The sequence below is a fragment of the Aplidium turbinatum genome, chromosome 11 (genome assembly GCF_918807975.1).
Source record: "Aplidium turbinatum chromosome 11, kaAplTurb1.1, whole genome shotgun sequence".
Taxonomy (NCBI): Eukaryota; Metazoa; Chordata; class Ascidiacea; order Aplousobranchia; family Polyclinidae; genus Aplidium; species Aplidium turbinatum.
The window spans coordinates 13,095,633-13,114,709 of NC_137482.1; the positions used below are offsets into that span (position 1 = coordinate 13,095,633).

General features: G+C 38.8%; 1 protein-coding gene across 1 annotated transcript in view; it reads left to right on the forward strand.

Moving 5' to 3' along the window:
- The window catches only part of LOC145780224 (cholesterol transporter ABCA5-like), a 73,216-nt gene that overhangs the window by 30,209 nt on the left and 23,930 nt on the right, over window positions 1-19,077 (forward strand). The window contains 10 exon segments of the mRNA XM_082591927.1: window positions 1,191-1,357; window positions 1,736-1,932; window positions 3,589-3,708; window positions 12,405-12,543; window positions 13,401-13,495; window positions 13,670-13,829; window positions 14,208-14,348; window positions 14,542-14,675; window positions 14,781-14,898; window positions 18,307-18,432. Of these exon segments, the coding sequence (XP_082448053.1) occupies window positions 1,191-1,357; window positions 1,736-1,932; window positions 3,589-3,708; window positions 12,405-12,543; window positions 13,401-13,495; window positions 13,670-13,829; window positions 14,208-14,348; window positions 14,542-14,675; window positions 14,781-14,898; window positions 18,307-18,432 (1,397 nt within the window).

The window sequence follows — 19,077 nt, forward strand, 5'->3', positions numbered from 1 at the left end:
ATCCCATCTCTGCCAACTCTAAAGTAGGCGGAGTACCCTAAAGTAATCATCATAACATATGACTAGGGAATCATGTTGCAAAAGCTAGGGCAATTCGCTATTACCACAGCGAACTCGAAGCATCAGGCTAAAACAGTTCGTTAAAATCTACATTGTGAAGTAAGCAACGATCATGCTGCTAACAGCGAAACTCAATCTATTACTCTAATCTAAAGTAAATTTGCTTTAGTATCGAAATCAGCAACCTACTCAAAAAGTGACACAGCCCACGTCTGCGTAGAGCACTTTTACTGAATTATTTTGTCAAGTTAAAAAATCAATTCTTATAGACCTACTCACATTTCATCTTCACTTTCGTAACAAATACTCACAAAATGACATATTTTTAGCTCAATTATGCAACTAAATCTCATTTATGAAACATCGTTAAATTTTTGTATTGGAAGAAATAACCTAAAACAAAATGCAGCGGCATTTTGACATCATTTAGACATGTAAAACTAATTTAAAACAGTCTTAAAGCTTGAAAAATAACTTTAATATAAGTTAAAAGACGTCCTAAAAAACGGGCCATGACAATGGAGAAAGAAACGCTAGATGCGATTTCAGCACGATTTTTTACTATTGTTTATTTATCGGTGTAAAAATCAGCTATTAATTTGGGGTTTAGCAAAAAGTGCAACCTGTAGCTTATGTGTAGAAACATGGTCTGCACTCTCTGCAAACCATCCTTGATATGAAAGAGCATTTCTCAATTGATGTTGATACTACTACTGAATGGTTTTCCAACAGATGCCTTGACACTTAAAGATAGTCACTCTAACTGTTAGAGTGACAGTCTAACATGTCAATTCTCACTAAGACCCAATGACACAGTCAATCAATCAGAATGTTTAAGTGGCTATCGTCTAATTGCGACCCTTCTAGCACTCAACCCCAAAGTTGATTATTGCTTTGAACTTTGTTTGGTAATTACAGAAGAAAAAGAGTTATGACAGGGGTGGAAATTGAATCCATGTTATCGAATTATATTCCCTAGCCCTAACCCTCTAGGCCACGTTGGAAAGTTCACTTAGTTTACTGTCTATCAGAACTGTTTGCGTTTTTTTCTCTATTCTACCTCTAATGTTAAAGTGGCTATCATACTTAAACGCTACCATTGTCTTATAATCAATCGATGCCCCCACCAGGTTCCAAAATATCACCAAAGTATACAGGAAAGGGAATATATGCACCGGAACCACACCCTCCACAACAGCTGTCAACAACTTCTCATTCGATGTATACGAAGGACAAATAACTGCTTTGCTTGGTCATAACGGAGCTGGAAAAACTACGCTTGTCAATATACTGACAGGTTGCTAAGAACAATAGGCTACTTCTATTGTAGGTCAATAATTAAACTTGCATAGCCAAGTGGTGAGAGCCCTAGAACGGCAATCGAAAGGGCGCCCGTTCGACACCGCTCAAGAGCATGCGGCTGTGTCTTTGGCAGGACACTTAAAGGCATGCCTGAAGGTGGACATGAAGATTGGCTTCCTTGCCTTCCCGTCCACTTAATCTAAATCTTCAACCACCGGGTGTAAGCCTGGATACGACCAAAAATAAAAAATAAACTTTTTTAATGGGAAATATTAAACCTATTCTATGTTGTGAAACTTTATTTTTTGATTACAGTACACAGTTAGAAATTGATTTATTGCTTTTCCCCTTCAACAAATAAGTATATTTCTAGGCTTTGTCGATGCAACATCAGGCCACGCAACAGTATTTGACAACCAAGTGTCCAACTCAAAGCAAATGAACAAGATCAGAAAAATGACTGGTTTTTGTCCACAACATAATATTTTATTCGATGTATTGAGTGTGCGGGAACATCTCAGAGTATTTGCAGGCATCAAAGGAATCGACGCTGACCTTGTTGAATTAGAAGTAAAGTATTTTTTGTTCCATTTTTACCGTTGCATTTTTGTTTAACTCTGTGATTATTGACTACTTGTTTCATGAATTTCAGGAAGTAGTATTAGTAGTTTAACGTGTAATTCAATGTGTAGCGTGTGCAGAAATGGCAGATTCAGCCATTTCGTAATTTGTTTCAGAAAAAGTATAAGCATATGCATCCAAGTCCGGTGTAAGATTTTAAATCTAAGGTGCTTAGCACAGATCCTTTTGCGATTTTTCGCAATTTGGTAGCTTGTTTTTGACAGCGGATGTATCACGCAGTCAACACAGTACGCGGACAACACAAACTCCTGACACAATTGCAAACATAAGACTGTGACGCTTTGGCCATGGACTTCTAAATAGTAGCATCTGGACTGGAAACGCAGTGACCAACAAAAGGCCAAACAGTTGGTACAACAGTTGGCCAACAGTGGGCCAACAGCCAAGTAACTAACCCTGTTGGCCCACTGTTGGCCAACTGTTGTACCAACTGTTTGGCCTTTTGTTGGTCACTGCGTTTCCAGTCCAGATGCTACTATTTAGAAGTCCATGCTTTGGCAAAGCAGTTAAATGGAAAGATTGCTTGCAGTGCCAGAGGGGTCGTGCGCTTCAGTAAATTAATCAGGCCAATCACAATGTTGGCAAGACGAAATACCACAACATCGTTGGTTCTTCTTTCTACTATTAATTGCTGACGTTTGTTTACTTGACAAAAATAGAATATTATGTGGCTGACCATGCCTTGCCACCAGCTCAGTAGCCTAGTGGCTTCGTCTCCGGCTCTAGTGCTGGTAGATCTGAGGACGATTCCAGGTCGGGTCATAACAAAGACTTTGAAAACGGTAGGCTATCGATGACATTCCTGCTTGCATAACGCAGTAAAGATAAGTCAGGAAATAATGTGGTGACATCGTAAGTCTGATACAAAAATTAAAAATATGCCTTTTCGCTAATAGACCCTAGCCGTTGCTGAGCGACAATAAATAAAACCATAATATTTGTATTATTACTTTGTCTTGCCTCCCTTTGCCTTCACCACTTGTTTAAGTAGTTTTGTTGAGGGTGTGTCTAGGGTTTACTTTTGAACCACAACCCTGAAGCTGGAAAACCCTCCGCGTATAATTTGTTGGTGTTCTTTTGTGATAGAAAGCGTTTGCATCCATCACTGCGGGCCAACAGTATTTTTTTAAAGGTTATGTGTCTAAGTGCTTATACAATACCAGGAAGAATTATCTATTGATAACAGTAGCCTACCGGAGTATCGCCCACATGCAGTTTAAATTTTGCGTAATTGCATATAGCCGGTTTAGCTGCGTAACATAGACTAGGACAAGGATTCATGTCTGCAATTTAACTCATGGTCGTGCAATATTTGTATGGCCGCAGTTTAGTATTACCTCGTGTAATTTTCAACCGCAGATTGCACACATTCCAGTGTGCACTTATAAACCTACACTTATATTAACACGCTACGAATTTTGTCTAAATCTAATGCAAGACAAGCAAAAACGTTAGAGCTGGCAGAACTGTCTCTTGGTTGTTCTGCACATACACAGCCATTGATTTCAACCTGGGAATATCATCTGTCACTTCCGTGGTTAGGGTGTTTTAATAAAATAATTACAAAATAAAACTATTTTACAGGTGGAACGTATAATCAAGTTGATCGGCTTGGAAGACCAAACAGATACTTTTGCAAAGAAGTTGTCTGGTGGTCAGAAACGTAAATTATCCGTTGGTATCGCGATCATAGGAGATCCAAAAGTACGTCAACAATATTGTTTCGAAAAGCGGCTCATATGGCTAATGTGGTTGCTTATATCTTTCAAACGAAATTCGGGTTTAGTTTAGGTTAGGTGATAAGTGTTTGAAAATTTTATTAACACAAATGAATTTTGTATTAATCAGTTATCACTGCAGCAAACATCACACTCAATTATGTTATGCCCAATAAAGCAAAAGGCTTGTAGGCTACTGCGATTGCGTATCACAGGAAAGCTACTCTTAGCTTATACGTTACAAACATTCAATTAAAGTGTAGGCTTAAACACAATTAACAAGTTTAAACAGCTTGTGGCAGTAAGCAATTATAGACTATCTTTGCCTCTCAGCATCTCATTTGTTAGGCTATATGTCAAGTCAAAAGATTAAGTTTTAACCGAGTATACTTGGTCACAGCGGTAAACCATAATCTCTTCGTGGGAAAATTTTAACATAAAGTTCCCGAATCCGTTCGTCTGTATATAATGACCGAAGAAACACACACTTGAACTTCTTTTCAAACAGTGTATTTCTGTAAAATTAGCCCGCGGCTATCGAAATGACTGGTGCAACGCCTTACACCTCAAAACTGTCACTACGATACAGATTACTTGGATAAAAGACGGAGAATTTGTCCAGCTAGCAAGCACCAAATAAACCAGTTAAATGTGCGACCGACTTCCAACAAACAACTTCGAGAATGAATCAGAAAAATTTGTGATAACTCAAAGGCACGAGAGCAGTTCGTGACGCAATATTTCATGTCCAAACAGGTCTCAAACTAAAACAGGTTTAAACCGGTCTGACACGAGTCTTACGGTCGATGGTGCAATTTTGGCTCATGTTTTAGGAATTTCCATGACGTAATATTCAGTAGACCCGAACGGTTTCTACATGACGTTTGACCAGGCGAACAACCGTCTGTAACATAGCGGCCCCTAGTTATGACAGTCTGACATGGCATAACTAAAAAAGAATTGACGACAATTGTGAGCCAATGAATAAAAACACATGATACACAAATTGTTTGAATCACTCACGTTTAAGTTAATACGCAAATACAAAGGGCATGCAAAGAATGAACAGCAATAAAAATAAACACGACGATACATGAAATTGGTACCATAGGTAGTAGGTACACGCAAAAAATGATGCTATATACCATGGTTGCGATAATAACCGACTGTTCTGGGCTCAGACAAGTGTCGGCCACCGCAGACAAAACCAGGCTCAAACCCTAACACTTAGGTGTTCTTTACGGGGGCGAGGCACGAAATATCCCTCAACACATAGTCTACTTTCACTTTCCCCGTACTCTCATCATAGTTGCAGACGGCAACTTTAGCTCTACGAACCACAGGCTTCCCTTTACTAATTTGTGGAACTACCTCATGCACCCTCCCAAGTTGATACTTCCCACGTTTACCAATGTCCTGTAGAGAACCTACCACTACAAGTTGACCAGGCTCCAAATTCTCGGCCATTTTTAGCCATTTTTTCCGGCCCTGAAGACCTGGCAAGTAAAAATCGATCCATTTACTCCAAAACTGATGAGAAAGTGACAAATTGAACCGATAATCCCTTCTTAATTGGTCACGATCATGTGGTTGCCCAACAGCACAGTATGGGTCTAAGTATGGGGTCAAAAGTGAGGCAGGGGTGATGACAGTAAAATCCCTAGGGTCGTCACTCAAAGGTACCAAAGGGCGTTCGTTCACGATCCGAACGGCACTGCCTGTGTACGTAAGCAGTTCAATAAGATTGGGCTTACGAATTGAAGAGTCCAAAATGTGAAAAAGTGCAATTTTAAATTGTTTAACCATTGCCTCCCAGGCGCCACCTTGCGCCGGAGCATACGGAGGTATAAATTCCCAGTTTATCTCTCTCTGTCTCAGGGCGTTGTGAAATTCAGCTGATTCTATCAACTCGGGTAACTTTATTTGAAAGAAGCATTTAGTCACATCAGCCATGAGACCAAATCTACCAAGCCGAAATCTAGCCAAGACATCTACCAGAGGGTTTAACAAGTCAGGACCCGAAAACATTACATCATTAACACAAGTTCCTCGAAATTGAGATTTGCCATCGTAAACAATGCGCTTTTTTAATTGTGACGTAACAAAGTATGGTAAATACCATTCAAATCCCTTGACATTTCCTGCTTCACCAGTACGCTCAATATAGCCATTTGATTTAAGATCTTTCATGGTGTCAGTAAGGAAATCACGAAGTTCAGGTTGTTTTAAAGCTTTCTTCCTTAAAGCAGCAACTCTATCTGACGCCAACACAAAATTGTTAGGTAGATCAATATCTTCCTTCAACGGAACAGGTATCTCAAATCGACCATCTTTCAACTCAATATTCGGTTCAACAAGTTCTCTAGCCAACTTATCATTGCGAGACAATTCACAGGTTTCATTTTGCAACGTCAAATCCTGAATGACTTTATTCAGGTCTGCTATTTCCATATCACGAGACTCAATTTTACGCTGAAAGCCAGAGATGACATCCGACTCTGAAGACGTCTGCACTCTGCACACTTTAGCAACGCTTTCCTCTAAGGGTGACTTACCACCACAAGCCAACCAACCGAGAGGAGTGAGTAAAGCATGCGGTTCACTACGATTTTCACCAACACGTTCTTCTTTTGCCCACATCAAATAAGCGTTGTCGTTGCCAATCAGTACATCTACAGTACTACAATCATTCAAATGAAACATATTCACGTCATGAAAATGACGGAAACCATTTAAATCTTGTTTATGCGGTAAAGTTTTAACATCATCAGCCCAAGCTGGGTTAACCACCGAAGTTATATCACAAAACAGTTCATCTGTCTCTAACGACTGGATGTTGAGTTTGACAAGGTCAGCACAAGTAGCTTTCTGACCAGCCAGGGTATCCATTTTAAACGACGCTTTATCGTACGGTTTAAGATCAAGTTCACACACCAAGTCACTCGAAACAAACGTCAACTGCGAACCAGGATCATGCTGACAATACACCAACTTCGATTTGCCAGTCATTGGATTCAAAACACGAGCAGCAGTAACGCGGTTAAAGGCTGCTTTAACATTTCCAATCTTAACATTACGCACAGGAACTCTGGCACGAGCATCATCTTTCCCAACCGAATCCAGAGAATCATGTGACGTCACATAAAAATCATGCAGAAGAAAATAGTGTTTCCTATCGTTGTTAGGCCCACACTTACGACAGTTATTTGCATGAACGCAATCCCTAACCATATGCTGGCGCAAACAATTCAAGCATTTGCCAGCTTTCACAATGACATCTCTCCGATCTTTAGGTGTCAAGCGCAGAAATTCTTTACAATTAGACAAAAAATGATATTCAACTTGACCACGTGACGAACAACAAATGCATGCCAGTAGGTTTTTACGTCTGGCTTCACCACCGCGCGATGCGCCAACAACAGTCGAGTACTGCGAACTCCCTGACATCACATCATCATGGGGTTTTACGGACGTCTGCCTAACCGGACATGAAGGCAATTTTCCTTTGCCAAACTTTTTAAAATGCTGCGACTCACCAGAATCGCCCATTAGCATAATGCTAAAATCAGTCGACTTACGCGTTTCCTCCCGTACAACAAAATCGAACAAACTCTGAAAAGTAGGCTCATTAGTGCCACCATACTGATCACCTAAAAAGTCAAGATAACGCTGCTTAGCGTCAAACGGGAGTCGCTTAGCCAAATCCAAAACAAAACGTCCTTCCAATTTGTCACGCTGACCATAAGCTTGCGCGTAAAGCAAACACTGCGATAATTCATCTTTAAACTCTTTCAGATCACTGGAAGAGGTCGAAGTCAATTTGCTACCATAGCGATACTTTCTAATTTCCGGTTCTGCAAAAAGACCTCCACGAACCCCAAAACGCTGGGACAAGCGAGCTAACGACATTTCTATCCTGTCTTCCTCTGACAAGCCAGGGGTGTCAGAAACCAAATTAGCAATCGTTTGCGCAGCTGTTCTAACACAAGCTGCTTGTAACAAAGTCAAACAAATCCCCTTAAAGGGCGAAGCTGCCATTAAGGCCGTAACACGATTTTTAAAGAAGATAAATGGCATATTATTACCATCGTAACCAATCAAGGCCGCCTTATCGAAAAACGTCCTACTATTTTGGTATTCAAAAAAGCAATCCTGCTGTTGAGAACTCGATTTAGCGGGAGAAGACAAGCTATATCCCTTAAGGGGCTGAGTGGGCTCAGTCACATGCACAGCCCGACCACGATCCTCACACACGTTAAAATCAGGAGACGCAATACGCCTCTCACAACCACCCAAATTACGTGTAGCTGGGCGATCAAACCCTAGCGGCGCAGAAAACTGTGAAGGGGGCAAAGCATTACTACTAATGGCGGCCCCGTGACCTGTACGCTCTGGGGGAGGAGTTCGGTTGTAATTCGCAGACCTTGGCTCTACAGCATTCGGAAGACCCTTAGCCGCGGCCCCGAGACCTCCTGAAACAGCTGGAAAACGTGTGGATTGCCCTGGTCCACTCACAGGTTGAACGGGCGTTTGGAAAAGGTTATGTAAATTAAACTGCGATTGATGTTCATTTCTGGAATGCCTAGAAGAGCTCTTCTTAGAGCTACGCCGAGAGCCCACCTCTGATCGATATTCAGCTAAAACTACCTCTTTACGTTGTTCAGCCCTCAACTGAGCGTCTTTGAGTGCGAACTCAGCAGCTCTCGCTTCGGCTCTCGCGGCGGCCTCAGCTGCTCTCGCTTCGGTCTCAGCTCTCGCGGCAGCCTCAGCTCGAATGGCCTCAGCAGCTCTCGCTTCGGCCTCAGCTCTCGCGGCAGCCTCAGCTCGAATGGCCTCAGCAGCTCTCGCGGCAGCCTCAGCTCGAATGGCCTCAGCTCTCGCTTCGGCCTCAGCTTGTATCTGGAGCTCCTCTCGTCTTAGCTGCAGGTTAATTTGTGCCACTATCCGAGACGAAGTCATAGACATCCTAGTGCTTACATTTGAGGCGCTATCCTCAGGATGTATGTCAGCATCCAACATATCTGAGAACTCACTTTCTTTTTGTTCAAAGTTATTTTTTAACGAGTTAAATTCGGGGTCTACCCTATCACGAAGTTCTGCCAAGATCGCAGAGTTAAAGATTTTAGTCAAAAGAGCATGGAAATGCCGTAATTCCTCTTCTAAAGTAGATAACTTAGATCTAAAAATTAACAGTTCCTGCTTATCACTCAAAGAACCTAGGGCTACAGAAAGTTTCCCAATTTGAGTCAAAATATCCCGTCTAAGATGCCGGGCCTCTCGAACTGACTTAGCCTCATCGTTAATGGGTCCCTCCCCAGAATGGCCTGCCCGACCGTAAAGAACATCATCAGGCTTAAACTCAGTCGAGTCTACGGCGGTCGAGTCCTTGTCGCCACCGAGTGTAGACATATTAAATGTTGGGGCTAAATTTAACAATTAAAAAAATTAAGTTGCACAAACACACAAAATTATTAGGCTACAGTAGTTATAAAAAACTTAACTGCAAAGACAGTAAAAATACAAAAAAGAATTTAAATGCACGATACCGTAGCTGTACGAGTATGAAGTCCTAAAGTCCACAAAACTTGCTTGGATTCTTCCACTTGAATCTACAAGCACAGATGGATTGTCTTTTAATCTTCTTTCTTGCCAATGATTGTCAAAGTTATTTTTCTTCAGTACCAAACTGAGAAGAAATGTCTTTACTTTTCTTTGCTTCTGTAAGAGTGTAGACTACCAACCAACAAATCTTCTTTTATTATTTCTTGTACTTCTAATTAGTTCTTCTGCACTAGCTGACAACAAACACGTCGTTTATTTTTATGCCTTCAAGTGCTTCTTGGCCCACCAGCTAACAATAATCGTCGTTTATTTTTATTTTTTGCTTTAATTTCTTCTTGACCTACCAACTGACAAGAACTCGTCTTTTATTTTTTATGGTCACAGCAGTAAACCATAATCTCTTTGTGGGAAAATTTTAACATAAAGTTCCCGAATCCGTTCGTCTGTATATAATGACCGAAGAAACACACACTTGAACTTCTTTTCAAACAGTGTATTTCTGTAAAATTAGCCCGCGGCTATCGAAATGACTGGTGCAACGCCTTACACCTCAAAACTGTCACTACGATACAGATTACTTGGATAAAAGACGGAGAATTTGTCCAGCTAGCAAGCACCAAATAAACCAGTTAAATGTGCGACCGACTTCCAACAAACAACTTCGAGAATGAATCAGAAAAATTTGTGATAACTCAAAGGCACGAGAGCAGTTCGTGACGCAATATTTCATGTCCAAACAGGTCTCAAACTGAAACAGGTTTAAACCGGTCTGACACGAGTCTTACGGTCGATGGTGCAATCTTGGCTCATGTTTTAGGAATTTCCATGACGTAATATTCAGTAGACCCGAACGGTTTCTACATGACGTTTGACCAGGCGAACAACCGTCTGTAACAATACTATAACGTCCAAGAAAAAAAAGTCAAATTTTTGGAACTTTTTTTCAGAAAGATGTAGTACAACCAACGTAGAATATTTAGTTGTAAAACTTGTTGCAAATTTTCAGAAGTGGGATGGGCTATAAAGAGAGTTAATTGAAAGTTGTTTATTATGTTTATTTTTTTTTACAAGCATTCAATCTACAGTACTCTTCCATAGTCATGTACTTCTCAAAACTTTTTGTTACATATATGCAACACAAGGCGCTACGTGTTTAATGTTTGCGAATGTGCATGAAGGGACTTCAGATCTTTATCGTTTGTTCATATCATTTATTGATATCATCGGTACTCCGACAGTTTATCGAACGACAGTTTATCGAAACGACAGTTTATCGAACGACAGTTTATCGAACGACTATTGATCGAACGACAGTTAATCGAACGACAATTAATCGAACGACGGTTAATCAAAACGACTCTTTATCGAAACGACTGTTCACCGAACGACAATTTATCGAAAACCTAACCCTAACCTAAAACCGTAACCCCTAACTCCTAACCCTTAACCCCTAACCCTAACCCTAGCCCTTAACCATAACCCTTAACCATAACCCTTAACCATAACCCTTAACCCCTAACTCTAACCCCTAACACTTAACCCCTAACCCCTGAGTATTCCATTGCATATGTGCTTCGTCGTTCGATAAACTGTCGTTTCTATAAACAGTCGGTCGATGAACTGTCGTTTCGATAAACAATCGGTTCGATGAACTGTCGTTTCGATGAATTGTCGTTAGATAAACTGTCTTTCGATAAACTGTCGTTCGATTAACTCATCATCATCATAATCCATCGTCGGTTTGTTCCCCACTAGTGGGGGTGGCCGATTGTTTCCGCGCAGCAATTGTCTTAATCCCTTTTCTCCATTTCACCCTGTCCCTTGCATCTTCCTCCTTCAGTCCGACTTTTTTAAACTCATCCTTCACTTGTTGTTTCCACGTTCTTCTTGGACGATCGCGTTTCCTCTTCCCATCCACCTTTAGATCTAGTGGCTTTCTAAGAAAACTTCCTTCCTCCCTCCTTATCACATGTCCATACCATCTTACTCCATTTGCCCTTGCCAGTTGGTCTATGGTCTCTCTCATCTCTAGCATATCCAACAATTCTTCAGTCCTTTTTTCCCTTCTCGTTTTCACCCCACACATTGCTCTCACCATTGACCTTTCCGTTCTTCTCAGGATTGCCAGTTCACTCTCTCTCAATACCCATGTCTCGCTACCATATAGCATTGCAGGCCGCACACAGCTCCGATATACTTTTCCTTTCATCCTTAGTGAAAATTTTCTGCCATACAACATTTCCCCACATTCCCTGAACTTTGCCCAGCCCAATCTTGCCCTTGTTGTCACCGCTGCTTCACATTCACCACTTCCATTTATCCGATCACCCAGATAACAGAAGTCTATCACTGTTTCGATGCCATGGCAGAACTCATCATCATGGCCTTCCACTTCATTCCTTCCTTTACTACATTTCCCACAAACAAAACACTTCGCCAATCTTGTTGCGGCTCTCTTGACATTAGCACATCTTGCATGTACCCACTTTCCACATTCCTTGCATTGCATTGAATTTCTCATCACTCTCTTGCCAGATATTCCACAGGGATCTACTTTGCTCTCAACAACTGTTCCTTCTGCTCCACTCACCATCACTTTTGTTTTTTCAAGATTCACCTTCATACCCTTGGTTTCAAATGCTTCTTTCCATTTCTCAAACTTTCTCTCCATTCCCTCCATACTATTACTTGTCAAGACCAGGTCGTCTGCATACAAAATTTCACTCAATAAGCCCTCCCTCACTCCTTCAGTTACAACGTCAACCACAATAGCAAATATCAGAGGTGACAAAACTGATCCCTGGTGTACACCAACCTTCACAGAAAACTCGTTTGAATAATTTGATCCAACTCTCACTTTTGTTCTTGCATCCTCATACATAGACATCACAGCTCTCACTAATACCTCCGGTATACCTCTTTTCCTCATTGCCCATTCCATCACTTTCCTTGGTACTCTGTCAAATGCCTTTTCTAAGTCGACGAAACACATATATAGTTTTCTCTGCTTCTCTCGGTATTCCTCCTGCATTCTTCTCAATAGCTGTCGTTCGATAAATTGTCTTTCGATAAATTGTCGCGTCACGGATATCATCAGCTAACTGATCATACCTTGCAAAGGTGCTGATACTTGATGAACCTACAGCCGGCATGGATCCATATTCTCGCCACGTTTTGTGGGATGTGCTGCGTGCCAGAAAGAAAGGCAGAGTGACGCTTTTAACCACTCACTTCATGGACGAAGCTGACATCCTGGCAGGTTAGAAAATTGTCTACACGTCTCTCTTGTCCCTGTATTAGCTCTACAACTACGCACAGGTTACAGTAGACACGAAGCATCAAAATATATGACTTTACCTGAATGTAGCAGCACCTTTTTGATTGCGAAAGGTTTACTTGCTTTAAAGTTATAAAAGGCAAAATGAATTTTAATCGTATTAAATGTTACAGAAACTTTTTATGACTTTTATTATTAGTGGTAAACATGAGACTTGTTGTAAAAGACTTTCATCGTTTTTTAAAGACTGCTGCTTAACAAATGTCTGCATTTCACAAAACCGAAATTTTTTTAATATAAATAAAAAAACTGGTTTGTACAGTTTTCTGGTTATCTATTGATGATTTGGACAAACACAGAATCTGCATTACAGAATCATTGGCGGTGGCCAACTATAGCTCTACCAGCATTTACATAGGCCAATATTGCTTTTGTGATTTGTTCAGAATATTTAACTCAAACACGTAACTCATACATTTATTCACTTCTTTTTCGGCGTTGGTTTGCGTATTTGGATTCGGGCTTAAGATAACTGGCTCATTTACAAACCGGCTATCAATAGAGATCCGGAAGCGATGCTTAAAACACAGTGCTAACTGATTCTGTAATTTTTGCTCCAAGTATGCATCTATAGGCTTCATGTAACGGACAGAAGCTAAGAATGTAGGTTATACGGTGACAATAGAAATCGTGAGATCTCTCGTGCACGAAGTCATTAATAAAATATATAAAAAATATATCAGACTCAGGAAAGCGGTCATTCAAAACCTTTCCTGGGTATACGTTCCTTCTCAACGCTTGTACTCTCAGAACTTGCACAGTCTTTGATTTGCCCACAGATCGAAAAGTCATTCTGAGCCGTGGTCAGCTTCGGTGCGTTGGTTCATCTTTGTTCCTGAAGAATCGATTCGGCATCGGCTATCATCTTGGTTAGGTCATGAGAAAACGTATCGAATAAAAAATGTTATGGTTGTTTAGGTAATAATAATTCTTTTTCAGTATTTTCTTTGACGATAATATTTTTATGACATGGATTGTGAATACATTATTCTAGACTCCTAGCTCTTTACGCATCTATACAACCTATACTGATCATAACGCTAAACAGAAACTTGTAAAAATTTCCAGCGTTGTAACAAAAACTGCTGGAGATTACAATGCGGTCAAAGAATACATAGCAACGAACATAACCGGGTCGGAATTGCAGCGTGCTACCGGCTATGAGCTCGGATTCACTTTGCCTATCACCGAAGTTGGACACTTTGCACGTAAGTCTACTAAATGAATTTGTTCAACTTTTTCAATTGAATACCGTTTAGCTTAGCAGGTGGCTTGAAAAGAAACCATAAACTCCAACAAATCTCGAGTGTCACAGCGTGAATGGATTTGTTTTCACTTTTTAGGTATGTAATAACAAGCTACTTCTAAATACAGCCTTATATTAGTAATATTGACCTTCCGGGTTTGCGTTGGTGGCTCAAAATTTCTGCAAGTATGGAACCTTCAAGATTTCAGCACTGAGTTGAAATTTTTTTTGTCAAAGTTCAACATAGCCTATACTGTTTTATCTAAAAAAAAAATGTTTTCACGTTGCAATAACTTTTTACTTTCATCCTGTAAGTAAAAATTGTCAACTTGTTTTACAGATTTATTTCGAGGGCTTGAGACAAAGGGAGATGACATGAATGTTCAAAGCTTTGGAGTTTCTATGCCAACATTAGAAGAAGTATTCTTGAAAATTGGAGAAGAGGATGAAGTCGAAGATCAAGAAAAAGATCGTGGAAGAAGTAAATCATTCTGCGCATAATGTTGCCGATTTTTATTGTTTACATTAGAGAATATTTCAGATTTAAAATATTTACTTTTTCTGAGAAAATTAAGCATTCTTTGAAATGGAGCAGTGGCTTTCAGTGCCGTTGTTTTTGTTGCAGCGTATTTGGAAACTTTTTTTGCCTATTTTCCAACTTTTCTCTTTCTTAGATTTTTACAAATCAAACAACGAGATTGTTAATCGATTAAAATCATCCATCGTCACAAAATCGAATAGCGTTGATGAAGATGACGTCAATCTTGTTCGAGAACCTTCTTCCATTTTTAACCCAGCCATTGCAAAGGTACAACATTTGTGACTTTAATAATTGGTTTATTATTGAATAAGTTACATTTCAAATGTAATAATATTGTATCAAAGGCGATATCCAAGTTATTTTGTATTTCAGGTTGAGAAACCGAAGGTAGTCGAAGTGTTCTTTGCTTTGTTTAAGAAGCAGCTGTTAATTTATAGCCGTCAGCCCGGAACACTTTTCCTTGGTCTCGTTCTACCGCTGGTTATTGCAAGTATGACTTTTTATTACATATGACCAACAAGAAGTGTACCAAGCAAAGTCACTGAAGAACTATACTATAACACGCAGCACAAAAACTGAAATTCAAATTTATCTATGCCAATGTAAAAAATACGAAGCGTAAATTTTGTTATAATACCATATACTGTACCTTAGAGTGCGTTTTCTCTGAGATAATTTTTGGGTCACATTTCCATACTTTTAAAAAATGCTATAAAAATTATAAGGAAATTTTAAAACCTTAAAAAAATTTAAATGTTATCAGTTTATCACTATAGCTGCTGCATGTCAGCTGTATGGCCGAGTGTAGAGAGCCTTGGTGCGATATTCCAAAGATTGCCTGTTCGACACCATGCGCGGCTGTATCCGAGGCAGGACACGTAAAGTCCACTTAATCTAAATCTTCAACCACCTGGTAGAAGCCTGGATAATGTAGATATGCCTGGATACAACAAGGAACCCCAGCAAGACACTTAACATGTCTGAGAGCAAAGGAGTTCTTGATTTATAAACACGAGGCAATTGATGAACTGTAACAAAACCAACTTTAACAAGAATGCCATAATTTCAGAACACAATACAACGTGAAGCAATGCTACAATACTTAAAGTTGAAAGTGATTATACAGAAAACGAACGTTTTTTAAAAGTTCAAAATCCCTAAGTAATGATTCGAAACATAGCCGTACGAGACCAAACCATTTTGGGGGGGGACAGAACGAAAATTTTCCCAAATCTGCACGCTTTTATAAAAATTGCCCAAATATAATGTATGCGGTGCATGATAATAGTGAAAAACTAACCTAACAAGATCACCAGCTAGCTAGATTTTCTTACCAAAGTAATCAACATAGAACAACTGACTTTATTTTTGAAGATACCTTGCTTGTGCGTTATTTGATGCTTCTGTACTTTGGCATGGTAGGTACTGTAGGAGTAACAAATATTGTTTTACACACCACAAAAAAAAAACACTTAAATATTCTGTATAAAAAGTATAAGGTAGGCTACTGGTTGAAATTAGACCTATATAGACCAAGTGCACTATATAATAGACCTTGAAGTTGAAACAATGAAGCCTGTCTGCAGTTATATGATTGCACAAATCATATCAGGAAAATCAGCAACCGGATATATATTTGTACTTACCAAAATGTACTGTATTGTTATTTGTATTTACTGCAGGAATACATACAAGAATTCTTTAAAGAGAATTGCAGGAGAATTTGAGAATTAAAAATAACTTATCTGTGTTAAAACACCTCATTGAGTATGCATTTAAGTGCTTTAATTAACTCTTCATTGTATAATATCTATGGCTATGTCGATGAGGTAATATCAAAATTAAGATAGGCATACACATTACACATCCAGATATAATGTTTTAGGTATGTAATATGTTGCTTTATAGTCAAATTTCTGCAGTATTGTAGGCGCTTGCTAACCAAGGGCTACACAATACATCTGCAGTAAATTATAGTACGCTACTCATAACCAATGCATGCCATCGTGCAGCAGTAACTGTTGAATGCTTGAGCTAAAAACTATAAAAATATGCTTTCTACATCATCACAAGAAACACTTTTTATGCATGCAGCTTGCCAACATTTATTTGCAAACAGAAAAAAACAGATCAAGTTAATGCAAACAACTAGATTTGTCTCCACAGAACAGAAGTCAAGATATTAATGAAAAAAGTGGAGCTGCCATGTTTCACACAAGATCTAGCAAAGCAAATATTTTGCCAGCTTGCATGGCAGATTTTGAGTTTGGAAAGCTTTGAAATAAATGAATATATTATGATTGGTTTGAGATTATATATTTCAGCAGTAGCATTTTAAATGTTGGTGAAATTAACATGACACAGTTGCATAAACAACTTACTATTTTATTTTTATTTTGGGGCGCAACTGCATCATTTTAATTTGGGTAGTTTTATAAAAGTAACCAAACAAAGCTAAGCAACTCCACAACATTAACATTACATTTAACAGGCATATATAAAACTTTTTTTTGTTAAATGTTGTGGTGTTGCTTAGCTATGTCCATTTATGGTTGAAAAAGTACTGTAACCTCTCTACCCGAATTGTTTTATAAAAGTATTCACCAGACTTATATAAAGTTATATTTTGTAGTTGCCCAAATCAAGATGATGCATTTATGGATAGGCTTATTATGAAAAAAATTAAACACTTTGTAAATTTTGATCCCGAGGCAACTGCATCAAGGCAATTTAGGCAGTTTTATAAATAGACTATGATCAGATAATTTCATATTTTTGTTGTTGCCCAAATCTAAACGATACAGTTATGTAAATGGGAAAAATTAATGAATTTGTTCATTTTTGGAAAACTGCCTCACGCTAATTTGGGCAGTTGCATAAACAGACTAATCAATTTCATCAGATAATTTCATGTTTTCAGCTGCCCAAATCAACACGATGCATTTGAGAAAATAGAAAAAATTAGCTATATAGCTAATTATGCGTTTTGATTTGGGCAGTTTCACAAAAGTATTAGAGACATATTTTAGTGGTTTCCCAAATTGGCATGATGCAGTTGGTTAAATGCATTTCGTACTACAGTTTGATCACCATGCAATACAATTCATTAATACGGGTGTGCCAAGTGAAAATTTTGCAGCACATTTCTTGTGCAAATAAGAGGCTGTAGTTAGTTTGATAAGTAAAAGATATTGATTTATAGTTGTTCTTACTTCATGCAATTTTGTAGCTTTCATATAGCAATTTTTGCCCTAATAATTGCAAGATTATGCCCGAAATTGCGACGTTTTGAAACAACAGGGGGGGGGGCGGCTGCCCCCCTCTGCCCCTGGTTCGTACGGCTATGATTCGAAATAATTGCATGCTATTTCATGCTACAAAAACTATTGTAAAGTCTTGTTTGACAAATTCAAATTGACTTCCTGTTGATTGTAAACTGTGCTGGGAAGGATATTCAATTTGATTCTTAATGACTCATACTGGCCACTCTTCCTCTGTGCTCTCATGTTAAATTTCTTGCTGGTGATTGGTTGAAAACATTTAAATTCTTTTTTTTTTTTTATAATTTTAGAATTTACTCGTGATGTTTTGTATCGAAATTGAATTTCATGTTTAGTTATTTTAAAGCAAAAAGGTTCTATGTTCTGCCATGCTAGACAGGTAGTGGTCACCTTATCCAGCCCTCTGAAAAAGTCAGTCATGTTCTGATGCTAGAAAAAACGTCGGAATAAGTGGAGGTTATCACTTGAAACACTTTTCTAATAATTTAGCTTATTTAAAACCAGAATAGCATATGTGTTGTTGAATTTCAGCATTTTCTTTCAATTTTTAATTCTAGAATTAACTTAAAAAACGGTTTAAAAATTATTTTTACATCTATATCTTGGCTCAATCCCAGTTGGAGTTGCCGCAATATCAAAGATTTTTTCAACTACTGGAAACAATCAAGTTGATCCCACTTTGATATCAGTCACTGGGGGTGCTAATGTTTTCTATGAACCATTTCTTTACAAAAATTCAACAGGTCAGTTGCTATCTTGCTGGTTTGAAAGAACGTGATGAAATAATCTGTGCTTTCGTACAGATTGAGGATTGCCATATGACGCGAACTGATTGTCTGTCAAACATGATTTCAATTAAAGTTATTTAGTGAATCAAATAATGGGTGTTTACTGAACTCCTTACAAAATATTTTATTGATAACTTAAATACGGGAAGGATCACCGAAATGTGATTTTATTTGTATAGCCTAGTAATCTAATTCAAATAGATATTATTTTATTACATAGCAACACATTGTTCCGATTGTTCCGGCAATAACAAAAGCGTAAATTTAAAACCAAGTTTGTGAGTGAAAATTTTTTTTTATTTTCCCAAACAAGATTTATTGCAAATCAACCCAATAGTGATGCAAATCATTTCTGTGCCTGTATCGCTTTGAATTTTATTTTGACCTATCATTTCAAGTTAGTGTTCTTCTCTAGCTCAGCGGTTCCCGGCCTTTCTTCTCCTGCGGACCAGTTTTAAATTGAAAATAGCCTTGCGCGGACCGGCGATGAAAAAAAATGTTGATATCTAAACTATATTGCGCTATAACTTTTTATACCGGTTTTCAAGCACTTCAAGCAAGATTCGTAAAATAAAATAGTTGCCGTCGGAAAAGGAATCT